This window comes from Danio aesculapii, chromosome 12 (assembly GCF_903798145.1).
Source record: "Danio aesculapii chromosome 12, fDanAes4.1, whole genome shotgun sequence".
In the NCBI taxonomy this organism is placed as follows: domain Eukaryota; kingdom Metazoa; phylum Chordata; class Actinopteri; order Cypriniformes; family Danionidae; genus Danio; species Danio aesculapii.
The window spans coordinates 49,352,979-49,365,370 of NC_079446.1; the positions used below are offsets into that span (position 1 = coordinate 49,352,979).

Here is a 12,392-nt window from a genome sequence, read left to right on the forward strand (position 1 = left end):
GGGTGGCTTAGTGGTTAGCACTGTAGTCTTGCAGCAAGAAGGTCGCTGGTTCGAGTCCCGGCTGGGTCAGTTGGCATGTCTGTGTGGAGTTTGCATGTTCGGTGTTGGCGTGGGTTTCCCCAGGGTGCTCCGGTTTCCCCTACAGTCCAAACATGCGGTATAGATGAATTGAATAAAGTGTGTGTGATTTAGTGTATTTCCCAGTACTGGGTTGGGAACATCCGCTGCCTAAAAAATATGCTGGATAAGTTGGCGGTTCATTCCACTGTGGTGACTCCTGATAAATAAGGAACTAAGTCAAAGGAAAATGAATGAATGAATGAGTATAAGGACCCAGATCCATCATGGAGATTACTGTGTTTAATCCTCATTAAATGTGTGTGTACCATTGACTATAAATGTACAGTGTGCTGTGTACAGTAGCGACGGTGGGATCTGATCTGAGCAGGCGCCAGCTCTTCTGACAGATCATCAATTGACTGCAATCATTGGCAGAGCTCAAACACCAGATCAGCCTTTCATCTGCCAGACTGATAAACACTGTGATTTTAGTGCCATTTATCACTGCAGGAGTGAGTAGATCAATGAGCTCGTGAAAACATTACAATACACTCACTTTAACAGCTTCACTTAAACACGACAACGGACTACTATTGTCTTAGTAATAGGCCGATTATAGGCTAATTGACTTCAAATTTCCTACATTTAGGCCACAGAATGCCTTTTTTTCCAATTAATTTGCATGTCAAAGATAAAAGAATGCCACTTGTAATTGTTTCACAGGACAATCATTTAATATTAAATCATTAACTAGTAATTGTAGATATTCCCCCTTAATATGTCCGTGTTTTGAGAAACATGTTAATCTGTGTTTTGTTTTAGGCTACCGATAGCCTGTCTTCAAAATATAAAAACACGTTTATTTCCAGAAATGGGCAATATATTAAATATTTTGATTTTCAGACTTTAAATATTGGAGAAAATAATATTTATGTGTGTAAATAAATGGGCCAATATATGTCAAATAGCATAGGTGTCAAAAGCATCGGTGTGGATTAAAGTAATAATAAATACATATTAATGCATAATAAATGATAATAAATATGAACGCATATTATAATATTCGTATTTGAAAGTTTGAAAGCACGTCATCGCATAAAATGAAAGACAAATTAACATTTTACTCGAACGGCAAATTAAAGGCGAAGCGCAATTATAAATTATTTATTTATTTATTATGTATTTATTTACATAAATAATAATAATAATATAAATACAGTTAATTTAAACAGAAAAAAATATTATATAAAATATCTTTACGGCAAAACAAATGTTGTATAAACATAAATAATATGTTATGATTTAATTAATTAAAATGGATTTGCATGAAATTCCATAAACTTTTTTTGCAGATATATCAGCAGGCAACAATCCAATTAAATCTTTGTTTTGGCTAATGTAATTTCACTATAATTAGAATAATTTGTCTCGATTTTTCCAAATTAAATTCAAATGTGCTGAACTTTAAGCTTGTTTTAAATTAAATAGACTATTCAATATTTTATTATGGGTTACTACATGTAGGAATGGAGCCTATATATGTTTTTACATTTTGTGCTAAATAGTTTTTAGTTTAATTGAGTAATTTTAGGTTTTTGTTTGACATTTTTGTAAATTTAATTTTAAATAAAAAGGTATAATATATCTAAAGCGAAATAATATTTACAAATAGCCTACTAGCCTATTGGATTTAATAATTTTAAGTAACTTTAGGTAGTGGTTGCAAACTTTAAGTGGTTGAAAACAATTTATATGGGCTGAATTTAGACAAACAAATTAAATTTAGTACTATTCTTCCTGATTTGTTCGTTTAAACTTAGCCCATATAAATTGTTTGCAACCAGTTACTCTAAAAAAAAATAGTAACTCCATTGAATCATTTTTTTTCAGTGTAATAATAATAACAATTATTATATTTATTTCTATTGTTGTTTATAAATAATTAATAAATAATAATCAGACTATTATTATTATCATTATTATTCACATTTATGTTGTTATTAAAAGCTGTACCATTGAATAATTCTTCCTTTATCTTCCTGAAAGTGTTTAATCAGGTGCATCCTGACTTTCCCCAGCAGTTTCTTCGTGATTCTTCATCTCGGAGCCAATCAGCTGTCACGTACCTGCAGGAAGTTTGACCCGTTATTCTCCTCCCTCACAGTGACCTCCAGTCGCTCTCCGCACACACACACACACAGACTGCATGGAAGCCGGAGCAGAAGCCGCACGAGTTTATCCAGCAGCAGCTTTTCATCCATCATGCAGTTCCAGCACCCGCACGCGCCTCTGTACGCACCGACGCCCGCGCCGCCCGCGCACCCGACGCCCTTCTACATTGAAGACATCTTGGGAAGAACCGGGAGCTCCTCCGGGCCGGTGGTGCCCACGCCGACTCTGCCGTCCCCGAACTCCTCTTTCACCAGCCTGATCCCGTCCTACCGGACACCCATCTACGAGCCCACGCCGATACACCCGGTTCTGTCCCAGTACGTGTCCATGTACCCGTTCCAGCGCTCTGTGGGAGACTTTGCGCATGCGCTGATCCGCCACGACCCGCTCGGTGAGCCTCACAGCACATCGCAATCTGTTTCTTTTGCTCAAATGTAAATTAGCAGTGTGATATTATTTATTTATGCATTTGAGTTGCATTATGGGATCTTGATATTTCTTCCAACAACTTTTAACACTGATATTTTCTAAAAATCAACTTTTATTAACACTTTTAATAGTTTAAAGTGCTATATTGTCTGGGTTTGTGTTGTAAACTACAAAAACATTGTAATAAACCGCTAGTACATTTTCTGTTTACAGACTTATTTCTCTATATATTATTTCTTATACATTACTAAAATGTCAACAAAAGTCACTTTGTTAAACTGAGTTGCATTTTCAACATCAATTAAAATATCTTGTTGCTATTACATGCTTACAATAATGATTACGCGTTTTTTTATCGCGGTATTATCGCGATATCGCGCTAATCTGCGCAAAACATTTTTTTTAAAAGGTATAGCCTAATGTGTATGTGTGTGTGGCTCTCTCACTAATATGGTATGTGTGTTTTTGTGTGTGTGTCTTTCTCACTAATGTAAGCCTTACATCACATCTCAATCTGGGTTTCTTTAATGTTTGTTTTGTATTATAAATTAGCAATTTTCGTATTTTGTGATTCATGTTTTTATTTTTATTTCTGCTTTTGAATTGCATTATGGGATCTTAATCTTCCTTCACAACATCTTTTAACCTTGAAAATTTCGAAAAGGTTATTTTTATTTACATTTTTAATAGTTTAAAGTGATATATTGTCTAGGTTGTGTTTTAAAGTACAAGAATCTTATATGTAAACCTTATAAATAAATCTTAATAAACTCCCCGTACATTTTTTTTGGTTATTTTACAGACAAAATTCTCTCTTTATTATTTCAAACTACTCAAACGTCAATCAAAGTCACTTTGTTAAACTGTAGTTGAATTTTCAATAGTGGACAGAGCAGAGATCAACATCCCATAATGCAATTCACAACCGAATTAAACGCAAAACATCTGTGAATCACAAAAGATGGAAAATATTCATTAAAAGGTATTTTTACAGTGTAAATCAGATTTTCCTGTTGCCATCACATGATTACAAGTTATGATTACAGGAATGATTAGGCCTACAGATGATTGGCATTATCACAATATTGACCTAATCTGCAAGAGCGGGTTAAGTCACAGAATTTTAATTTTAATGCCAGATTAACGCGAAGGGTTCATGCGGGCAAATAAATCGCCTATTAGATCTTCACGCATTTGCTGCTGTGATGAACTAACAATGTAAATACAACAATCTTAATATTTATAAAGACACTCAATGTATTTTGAAGTGTGCATGACATCATTATTGAGCATTTTTTAATTATATTTTGAAATATCTAATAAGATTACAGTGTTTTTATTATTTTAAAGTGCGCATGACATCAATGTTGAGCATGCTCATTATCAGGATATATAGTGACTTAATGCTGTTGCAGTGTTTTATTATTGTTGTAATCAGAACTTGATTTGGGTGTCATTTGGCAGAGAAAGCACAATGACATGAGGTCTGTTTACCAACAGCTCATGTGGTTAATAATATCAACCAGACTGACCCGAAGAGGAAGTTTTTGTAGATTTCGAAACTTCGCTCTGCCGTGACCCGGCGCGCAGTGCGTCCGAACCGGCCTCGAGCGCGTCGAATCTCCGCTGCTGCTGTCGGGGCTCATGGTTCAACCCCGCCTGTGCTCAGCAAGCCCTGACCCTTTCCGTTCATGCCGGAAATCTTGAGCTCTCGATAGGAGTAAATGTGCTTTCAGAAGCTGTGAGATGTTTTCCTGGAGCAGGACTCGTGCGCGCTGCTGATTATTTTATCCACATCCTCAATACACACATATTCAGGAAACACTCGACTTCTGATAGCCGGGATCCGTTTTTTTACAGATTGTTCGTTTCCTTTCAATGGGCTGAACCTTTTTAACTGCTAAAACAACTGAAAACCACTTTACGCAGAGTTCGGCAAAATCTGAGATCAGTTTGTTGACGTTTTAGCGGTTGACTTCACTGTTAAACAATTCTTACAGCCTTTAATGTATTAGCTGAATCTAATGAACTTTAGTCATCTACACTGACTTAATATATTAAGTTAAACTTTGTATAATTAAAAAATAAATTAGTTAAAAATAAGTTAAAACATTCATTTATTTTCCTTCGGCTTAGTCTTTATTGCAGAGGTCGCTACAGCGTAATGAACCGCCAACTATTCCAGCATATGTTTTACGCAGCGGATGCCCTTCCAGCCGCAACCCAGTACTGGGTTAAACAACATAAATATATTTAGGCTACTTTTTGTCATTCGTCTTTTATAGATATAATATTTACAGTCATATATAATACATAAATCAATCCGTTTTAACAACTAAATATGAGCCCTATTTATATTTAATTGGCTGCAATAATATATATTTTTAATTATATATACTTATTTTTCAACACGTGTTAAGCAAAACATCAGCTTTGTATTCAAAATCTATACTCTGTTTAACATCATACAACTATATACAATGTACAGATACATTTATATCAACAAAAATAGTACTAAAATATACTAATAACAGTAATATTAATAATAAATTACTAATATATATATACTAATTAATATTAGTAACTAATAGTAATTAAATAATATTGAATAGGCTACTTGCAAATGGCATGTGTGAAGTTCAAGATTTTCGGCAAATAAAAAAATATTTTTCTAAGTAAAAATAAGGAATAATAATGACAATAAAATATTATTAATAATAACAATAATAATAATAATAATAATAATAATACATTTTAGCCTATTACGCTCATTTAGCCTAATTAAACTGGTTACTTGTCGTTTTTTGTCATAAAGTAAAATTGAGTACTTTAATTAAATCTCTATTTAAGAAAATTGTAATAAAATAAATGATTAATAATTATTAAATAAATAAAATAATTAAACAATGACAGCCTCGGCTGGGTCAGTTGGCGTTTCTGTGTGGTTTCCGGGTGCTCCGGTTTCCCCGCACAGTCTAAATTGGCCATAGTGTATGAGTGTGTGTGTGAACGAGTATGTATGGATGTTTCCGAGTACTGGGTTGCAGCTGGGAGGGCATCTGCTGTGCAAAACATATGCTGGAATATTTGATGGTTCATTCCGCTGTGGCGACCCCTGATGAAAAAGGGAAAATGATTGAATGAATATTAGAAATTAATTAAATTATATTCATTATTATTGGCAATACCCCTATACTTACAGTTCCGAGTTGCATTTGTGAAGTTCAAGATTTTCTGGTCTGTAAAAAAATATTTTTCTAAGTTTAAAATCAGGAATATTAATGACATTAATGATAATAATTAAGATAATAATACTTTTGTACGTCTATTTCAGTTTTAGAAGCGCATAATAGCTCATTTAGCCTAATTAAATGGTTACTAGCCGGTTTATTTGTCATATAAGTTAGTTAAATTGAGCAGGCCTACTTTAATTAATTAAATCTCTCATTAAGATTTGTTTTCTTTAATACATTTGGGTGTATGCCTACTTAAAATAAATAATATCTGCCTTATGACAGATTATAAGCTGTTAAACATTATAATTAATATGACATGACAATATATAACCTTGTTATACGCGCTAACTTGTTGTTGTTGTTGTTGTTGTTGTTGTTGTTGTTAGATTGACTCCGGTCAGCTTGTCGTTATAATGTAGCGCAACTGTCCGGCAGCGGCTCGTGTGTGTGTGTTGTGTATGACAGATTTAGAGGCGGGTGTTTGTGGCTCCAGCAGCAGCAGCAGCAGCACGTGTCGATCAGCGCCCGTTATTCGCGTTTTTTCTCCTTCAGACGGGATGAATCGCAGTTTCCTATGTGTTTGTGGAGGAACTGGACGGATGTTCACCCCATTCACCAGATTAACCAACAGGAAACACATTGACGGAAATTTTGCCATAGTCCTTCTGCTCATAAACTCTGAGTCTGAGCGGATGTAGAAGCTGACAGAGAGAGAGAGACAACACACACACACACACACACACACACACACACACAAACACACGCACACACACACACACGCACTTACCAGCCTGAGGATTTGTGGGTTTCTCTGTGTCTGTCTCACTGTTGTGTGCCTCTGTTATGAGTTTGTGTCTCACTGATGTGTGTGTGTTTTGTGTGCATATGAGAGTGTGTTTGTGTGTCTTTCTGACTGATGTGTATGTGTGTGTGTATGAAAGAGTGCTATATGTGTGTATGAGAGTGTATTTGTGCGTATGAAAGTGTGTGTGTGTCTTTCTGACTGATGTGTGTGTGTATGAAAGTGTGTGCGGGTCTTTCTGACTGATGTGTGTGTGTGTGTGTGTATGAGAGTGTACTTGTGCGTATGAAAGTGTGTGTCTTTTTGACTGATGTGTGTGTGTGTGTGTGTATGAGAGTGTATTTGTGCGTATGAAAGTGTGTGTCTTTCTGACTGATGTGTGTGTGTATGAAAGTGTGTGCGGGTCTTTCTGACTGATGTGTGTGTGTATGAAAGTGTGTGCGGGTCTTTCTGACTGATGTGTGTGTGTGTGTGTGTGTGTGTATGAGAGTGTGTGTGTGTCTTTCTGACTGATGTGTGTGTGTATGAAAGTGTGTGCGGGTCTTTCTGACTGATGTGTGTGTGTGTGTGTGCATGAAAGAGTGCTATATGTGTGTATGAGAGTGTGTTTGTGTGTCTTTCTGACTGGTGTGTGTGTGTATGAAAGAGTGCTAAATGTGTGTATGAGAGTGTGTTTGTGTGTCTTTCTGACTGGTGTGTGTGTGTATGAAAGAGTGCTAAATGTGTGTATGAGAGTGTGTTTGTGTGTCTTTCTGACTGATGTGTGTGTGTGTGTGTCTTTCTGACTGATGTGTGTGTGTGTATGAGAGTGTGTTTGTGTCTATGAAAGTGTGTGTGTGTCTTTCTGACTGATGTGTGTGTGTGTGTATGAGAGTGTGTTTGTGTCTATGAAAGTGTGTGTGTGTCTTTCTGACTGATGTGTGAGAGAGTGTGTTTGTGTCTATGAAAGTGTGTGTGTGTCTTTCTGACTGATGTTTGTGTGTGTGAGTGTGTGTGTATGAGAGTGTGTTTGTGTCTATGAAAGTGTGTGTGTGTCTTTCTGACTGATGTTTGTGTGTGTGAGTGTGTGTGTGTGTATGAGAGTGTGTGCGGGTCTTTCTGACTGATGTGTGTGTGTGTGTGTGTGTGTGTGTGTGTGTGTATGAGAGTGTGTTTGTGTCTATGAAAGTGTGTGTGTGTCTTTCTGACTGATGTTTGTGTGTGTGAGTGTGCGTGTCTTTCTGACTGATGTGTGTGCATGAAAGTGTTGTGTGTGTATGAGAATGTGTTTGTGTAAGTGCTTTTGAAACGGTTTGTGTGTCTTTCTGACTTGTGTGTGTGTGTGTGTGTGTGTGTGTGTAAGAAAGAGTGCTATGTGTATGAGAGTGTGTTTGTGTGTATGAAAGTGTGTGTGTCTGACTGATGTGTGTGAAAGATGAGTGTGTGTGAGAGTGTTTGTTTGAGTGCTTTTGAAAGGTTTTGTGTGTCTTTCTGACTGGTGTGTGTGTGTGTATTGTGTGAGACAGTGTTTGTGTCAGTGTTTTTGTATATAAAAATGTTTGTGTATGTTTTTTCTGACTGACGTGTGTATGAGAGTGTGTGTGTGTTTTTGTGTATGAAAGTGCTTGTGTGTGTCTGTCTGTTTGTGTCTGTCTCACTGATGTGTGTGTGTGTGTCTGTCTGTCTCTTACTAATGTGAGTGTGTCTGATGTCTCTCTCTCTCTCTGGTCTGTCTGTCTCACTAATGTGTGTGTGCGTGTGTGTGTTTCTCTCTCACACACACCTCACACACACACTGATGTGTGTGTGTGTGTGTCTGTCTCTCTTTCTTTCTCTGGTGTATGTCTGTTTGTTAGTCTCTTTCTAATGTGTGTGTGTGTGTGTGTGTGTGTGTATTTCACTGTTGTTTGTGTGTTTCTCCCTCACTAATGTGTGTGTGTGTCTCTCTCTTTCTCACACACACTGTGTCTGTCTCGCTGATGTGTGTGCGTGTGTGTCTCACTGACGTGTGTATTTGTGTGTCTGTGTCTCACTAATGCGTGTGTGTCTCTCTGTGATGTGTTTTTCACTCATAGATGTGTGTTTCTCCCTCACTAATGTGTGTGTATGTGTGTGTGTGTGTGTGTCTGTCTGTCTGGCTGAAGTGTTTCTCCCTTACTAATGTGTGTGTATGTGTATGTGTGTGTGTCTGTCTGTCTGGCTTAAGTGTGTTTCTCCCTTACTAATGTGTGTGTGTGTGTGTGTGTGTGTGTGTGTGTGTGTCTGTCTGAAGTGTGGTGTGTTTTACCTTCACTAATGTGTGTGTGTGTGTGTGTGTGTGTGTGTGTGTGTGTGTCTGTCTGTCTGTTTGAAGTGTGACGTGTTTCTCCCTCACTAATGTGTGTGGTTGTGTGTGTGTGTGTGTGTGTTTCTCCCTCACTAATGTGTGTGTATGTGTATGTGTGTGTGCAGGTAAGCCTCTGCTGTGGTCTCCATTCATCCAGCGGCCGCTACACAAGCGCAAAGGCGGGCAGGTTCGGTTCTCCAACGATCAGACCATCGAGCTGGAGAAGAAGTTCGAGACGCAGAAATATCTGTCTCCGCCCGAGAGGAAGAGGCTCGCCAAGATGCTGCAGCTCAGCGAGAGACAGGTGAGAGCCACAGCACAGCATTTAGCCATAAGAATCGTCTAATAATTGATCTAATCAATCACATCTGCTTCTGTCTGCAGGTCAAAACATGGTTCCAGAACCGCCGGGCGAAATGGAGGCGCCTGAAGCAGGTGAGAATCACGTTTTATTTACTGTCAAATATTTGGGTAATGTTAATTTAAAACATGCTTCAGCGAACCAATTTTAAACATTTAATTTATTAATCAAACTTGCTTAAGTTTGCAGTGTTTTAATTTGAAGGACAAATATAAGTTTCCGCATTTTGTGATTTTCAAGTGATTTCAGCGTGAATATAGGATGAGGAAATTTTAACTTTACAGTTTAACAAAGTGACTTTTATTCAAGTTTTAAATTATACAAATAAGAAATAATATATAGAGAAATACGTCTGTATAACAGGGGTGCCCAAACTTTTCCCTATGAAGGGCCAAAAACCAAAAATCATTGTAAGTCGTAGGTAAATACAAGGTAAATATACCAAACTACAGTATATTTCAGTTGCCATGGGTGATTTCCTAATTTATTTCATAATCTTTCAAAATAAATAAAAAACCTTACTTTAAATGATATTATACGGCTAATGTTAGGCTACCTTATTTTCTGGCTATAGGCTATACAGATACAAACATCTATTTTACATTTAAAATCTATCTGTGTTTATATCTGCTGAATGAATATTTTCCCGCGCATATTCTGCTTTGGCGCGATTATGCATTCACAATGGTATGAACCGTTAGAGGGGTGGTCAAATGTACGCCTACATTTATATTATTTGTTGTTTTAATAGGCTTATTATTATTTAAGATGCAGATCAGAGCGAACAAATATTCCTAAATTAAAAATAAATCTAACGTTTTAAATAGGCTAGCTTTAATGAAAGCAAAAAAAAAAAAGCAAGGAAAAAGTGTAACACATAGCTAACGAAAGCTTATTTCACACTTAAATACAAAGAAAACAGCACGCAAATGCGCAACAGGTCTACACCTATTTTCCTCTAGAAATCTTTCTTTTTACTAACAGTATACTTGCTACTAACATTAATACTGGCAAGTGCTATGTTAATATATATATATATATATATATATATATATATATATATATATATATATATATATATATATATATATATATATATATGTTTTTGAATAATTGAAATGGCTTTAATAAACGTAACAGTTTAATAGTGGTACTTTCTTGACTGATCTGTTTAATTTCAATAAATTTGTTAAAATTAACAACAACCATGGAAATAGCCTAAAATTAATAAGTCAAGAAATATAGGTCGCGAATTTAGGTAACCCGAGTTTAATATTATTATTTTTTTTTTTTAAACCAAAACCAAATAATTTATAGCCTAATTATTTAAATTGCATCGCGTTTAAAGTTTCTGTAATCGTTGTAGACCATTAGAAATTCTGTGTAATGTTTTTATTTATTCATTTTGTTTTTGATTTCATTAATTTGTTTATTTGTTTTGATTGCCTGTGCAGAATTTTATTTTGCGAATTTAAAACGAAATTCACAATGAAACAAAATGAATACAGTCAATCTTAATTTATTCTAAACGTGATCAAAATAGAATAGAAATGAAGTCGAATAAAAAAAAATCGAGTAGCTCGGCTAATAGTTTGCAATGTCCGTTTGTTTGTTTTGATATGTAGAACTATTAATATTGTTTTTTACATTGATTTTTGATGAATAAATATAGACTACATGTTTTACTTACATGTTTATCTTATTTGTTTAACTATTAACTATGTTGTTTAACTATTTACATGAGAATAATTTCGAATAGGGGAAAAAGATTTACGTCACAAGCGGTTTATTAAAGAGTCAAATATTCAGTGTCAATAATTATTAGAGAAAATCAAAGCCTGTACATAAAAAATACTTTAGTAGGATGTCTGTAGTGTATTAGGCTATACTGTATATATTAGAGTATTTAACTGTATATGTAATTAAGTGAACTGATAAATAAATACTGTGATAGCCTATATTTTAATTAGAAGTTGTACGGTTTAACCATGTAGAAAACTATAATATTGGGTCATTTGTTTATTACTGAAGTTTTGATTGATAGTATTGATAACAGATTAATGCAAGCACTTTAGTTGAATAACTATATAGGCCTAGATTATTAAAGGTATATTTAATTGAGGAATGTGTGTGTGTGTGTGTGTGTGTGTGTGTGTGTGTGTGTGTGTGTACACGTTTTCGTGACATATCAGGACAAAAATGTGTAAAATGTCATGGGTATGAGTATGACAGGTATTACAGGAGGGTGGCGAATTATTAGTACTTTTCTGATGTGCTCATTTCTCAAAAAACCTTAATTAATGGAATTAAAAACATCATGTGTGATTTAATAACACACACAGGACGCTTTTTAATGTTGAGTTTATAGGAGTAGAGTTGGGGAGGGTATAGAAAATACAGTTAGTAGCCTAAAGTAGCCTATAAAAACAATGGAAATCAATGTAATGTCCCAATTACTCACAAAATTGTGTGTTTGTTGAATCAGGAGAATCCTCCGTCCGCCGGTAAGAGGGACGCGGAGGACTCGGACACGCGCAGACTCTCGGACGCAGCCGCGCGCGCGCGTGAATTAGAGAGCGGTGCGTCCACTGATTCAGAGGAGCTGCTGGACATCGAGGACGAGCATCAGTTCACCCTATGATGAGCCTTGCTCTTACTGTAAATACTGTACCATACTGTACATTCCGCCATACCTGACCACTAACTTAATGGATGTGTATTTTGATCGTGTGTTGTGGGAAACTGTACATACTTGTGTTATTCAATAAAGGATATTTTGGGGATAATGAAGTGTCTGTTATCTGAAGTGAGAAATGCTGCGGTTATTGCTGTGTCCTGCTGTTGTAGATGATGATCGGTTAGTCATTAAAATCAATCGGTTCATCGTTTCCTCGCTTCTCAATGGACGCTTTCAGCTCGTTATCGCTCCGACAAGACAAACAGCTGGAGTTTGAGCTAATCGGGTGGTTAATGATTGGAAAGCGATGAATCAGTGTGTTCTGAGTTCAACAGCCTCACAGTTTGATC

General features: G+C 36.0%; 1 protein-coding gene across 1 annotated transcript; it reads left to right on the top strand.

Moving 5' to 3' along the window:
- Positions 1-2,258: 2,258 nt before the first annotated feature.
- Positions 2,259-12,151, top strand: hhex (hematopoietically expressed homeobox). The gene is made up of 4 exons (XM_056469668.1): positions 2,259-2,623; positions 9,130-9,308; positions 9,389-9,439; positions 11,851-12,151. Exons 1-4 carry the CDS (start codon positions 2,323-2,325, stop codon positions 12,004-12,006), a joined length of 687 nt encoding a protein of 228 aa, XP_056325643.1. The 5' UTR covers positions 2,259-2,322; the 3' UTR covers positions 12,007-12,151.
- The last annotated feature ends 241 nt before the right edge of the window (positions 12,152-12,392 follow it).

Bases quoted from the DNA above. Each gene is read 5' to 3' on its own strand.
- hhex (XM_056469668.1), top strand. From the start codon at position 2,323: ATGCAGTTCCAGCACCCGCACGCGCCTCTGTACGCACCGACGCCCGCG. The intron at 2,624-9,129 runs GTGAGCCTCACA...GTGTGTGTGCAG, and splicing joins GATCCGCCACGACCCGCTCG to GTAAGCCTCTGCTGTGGTCT. The intron at 9,440-11,850 runs GTGAGAATCACG...TTGTTGAATCAG, and splicing joins AATGGAGGCGCCTGAAGCAG to GAGAATCCTCCGTCCGCCGG.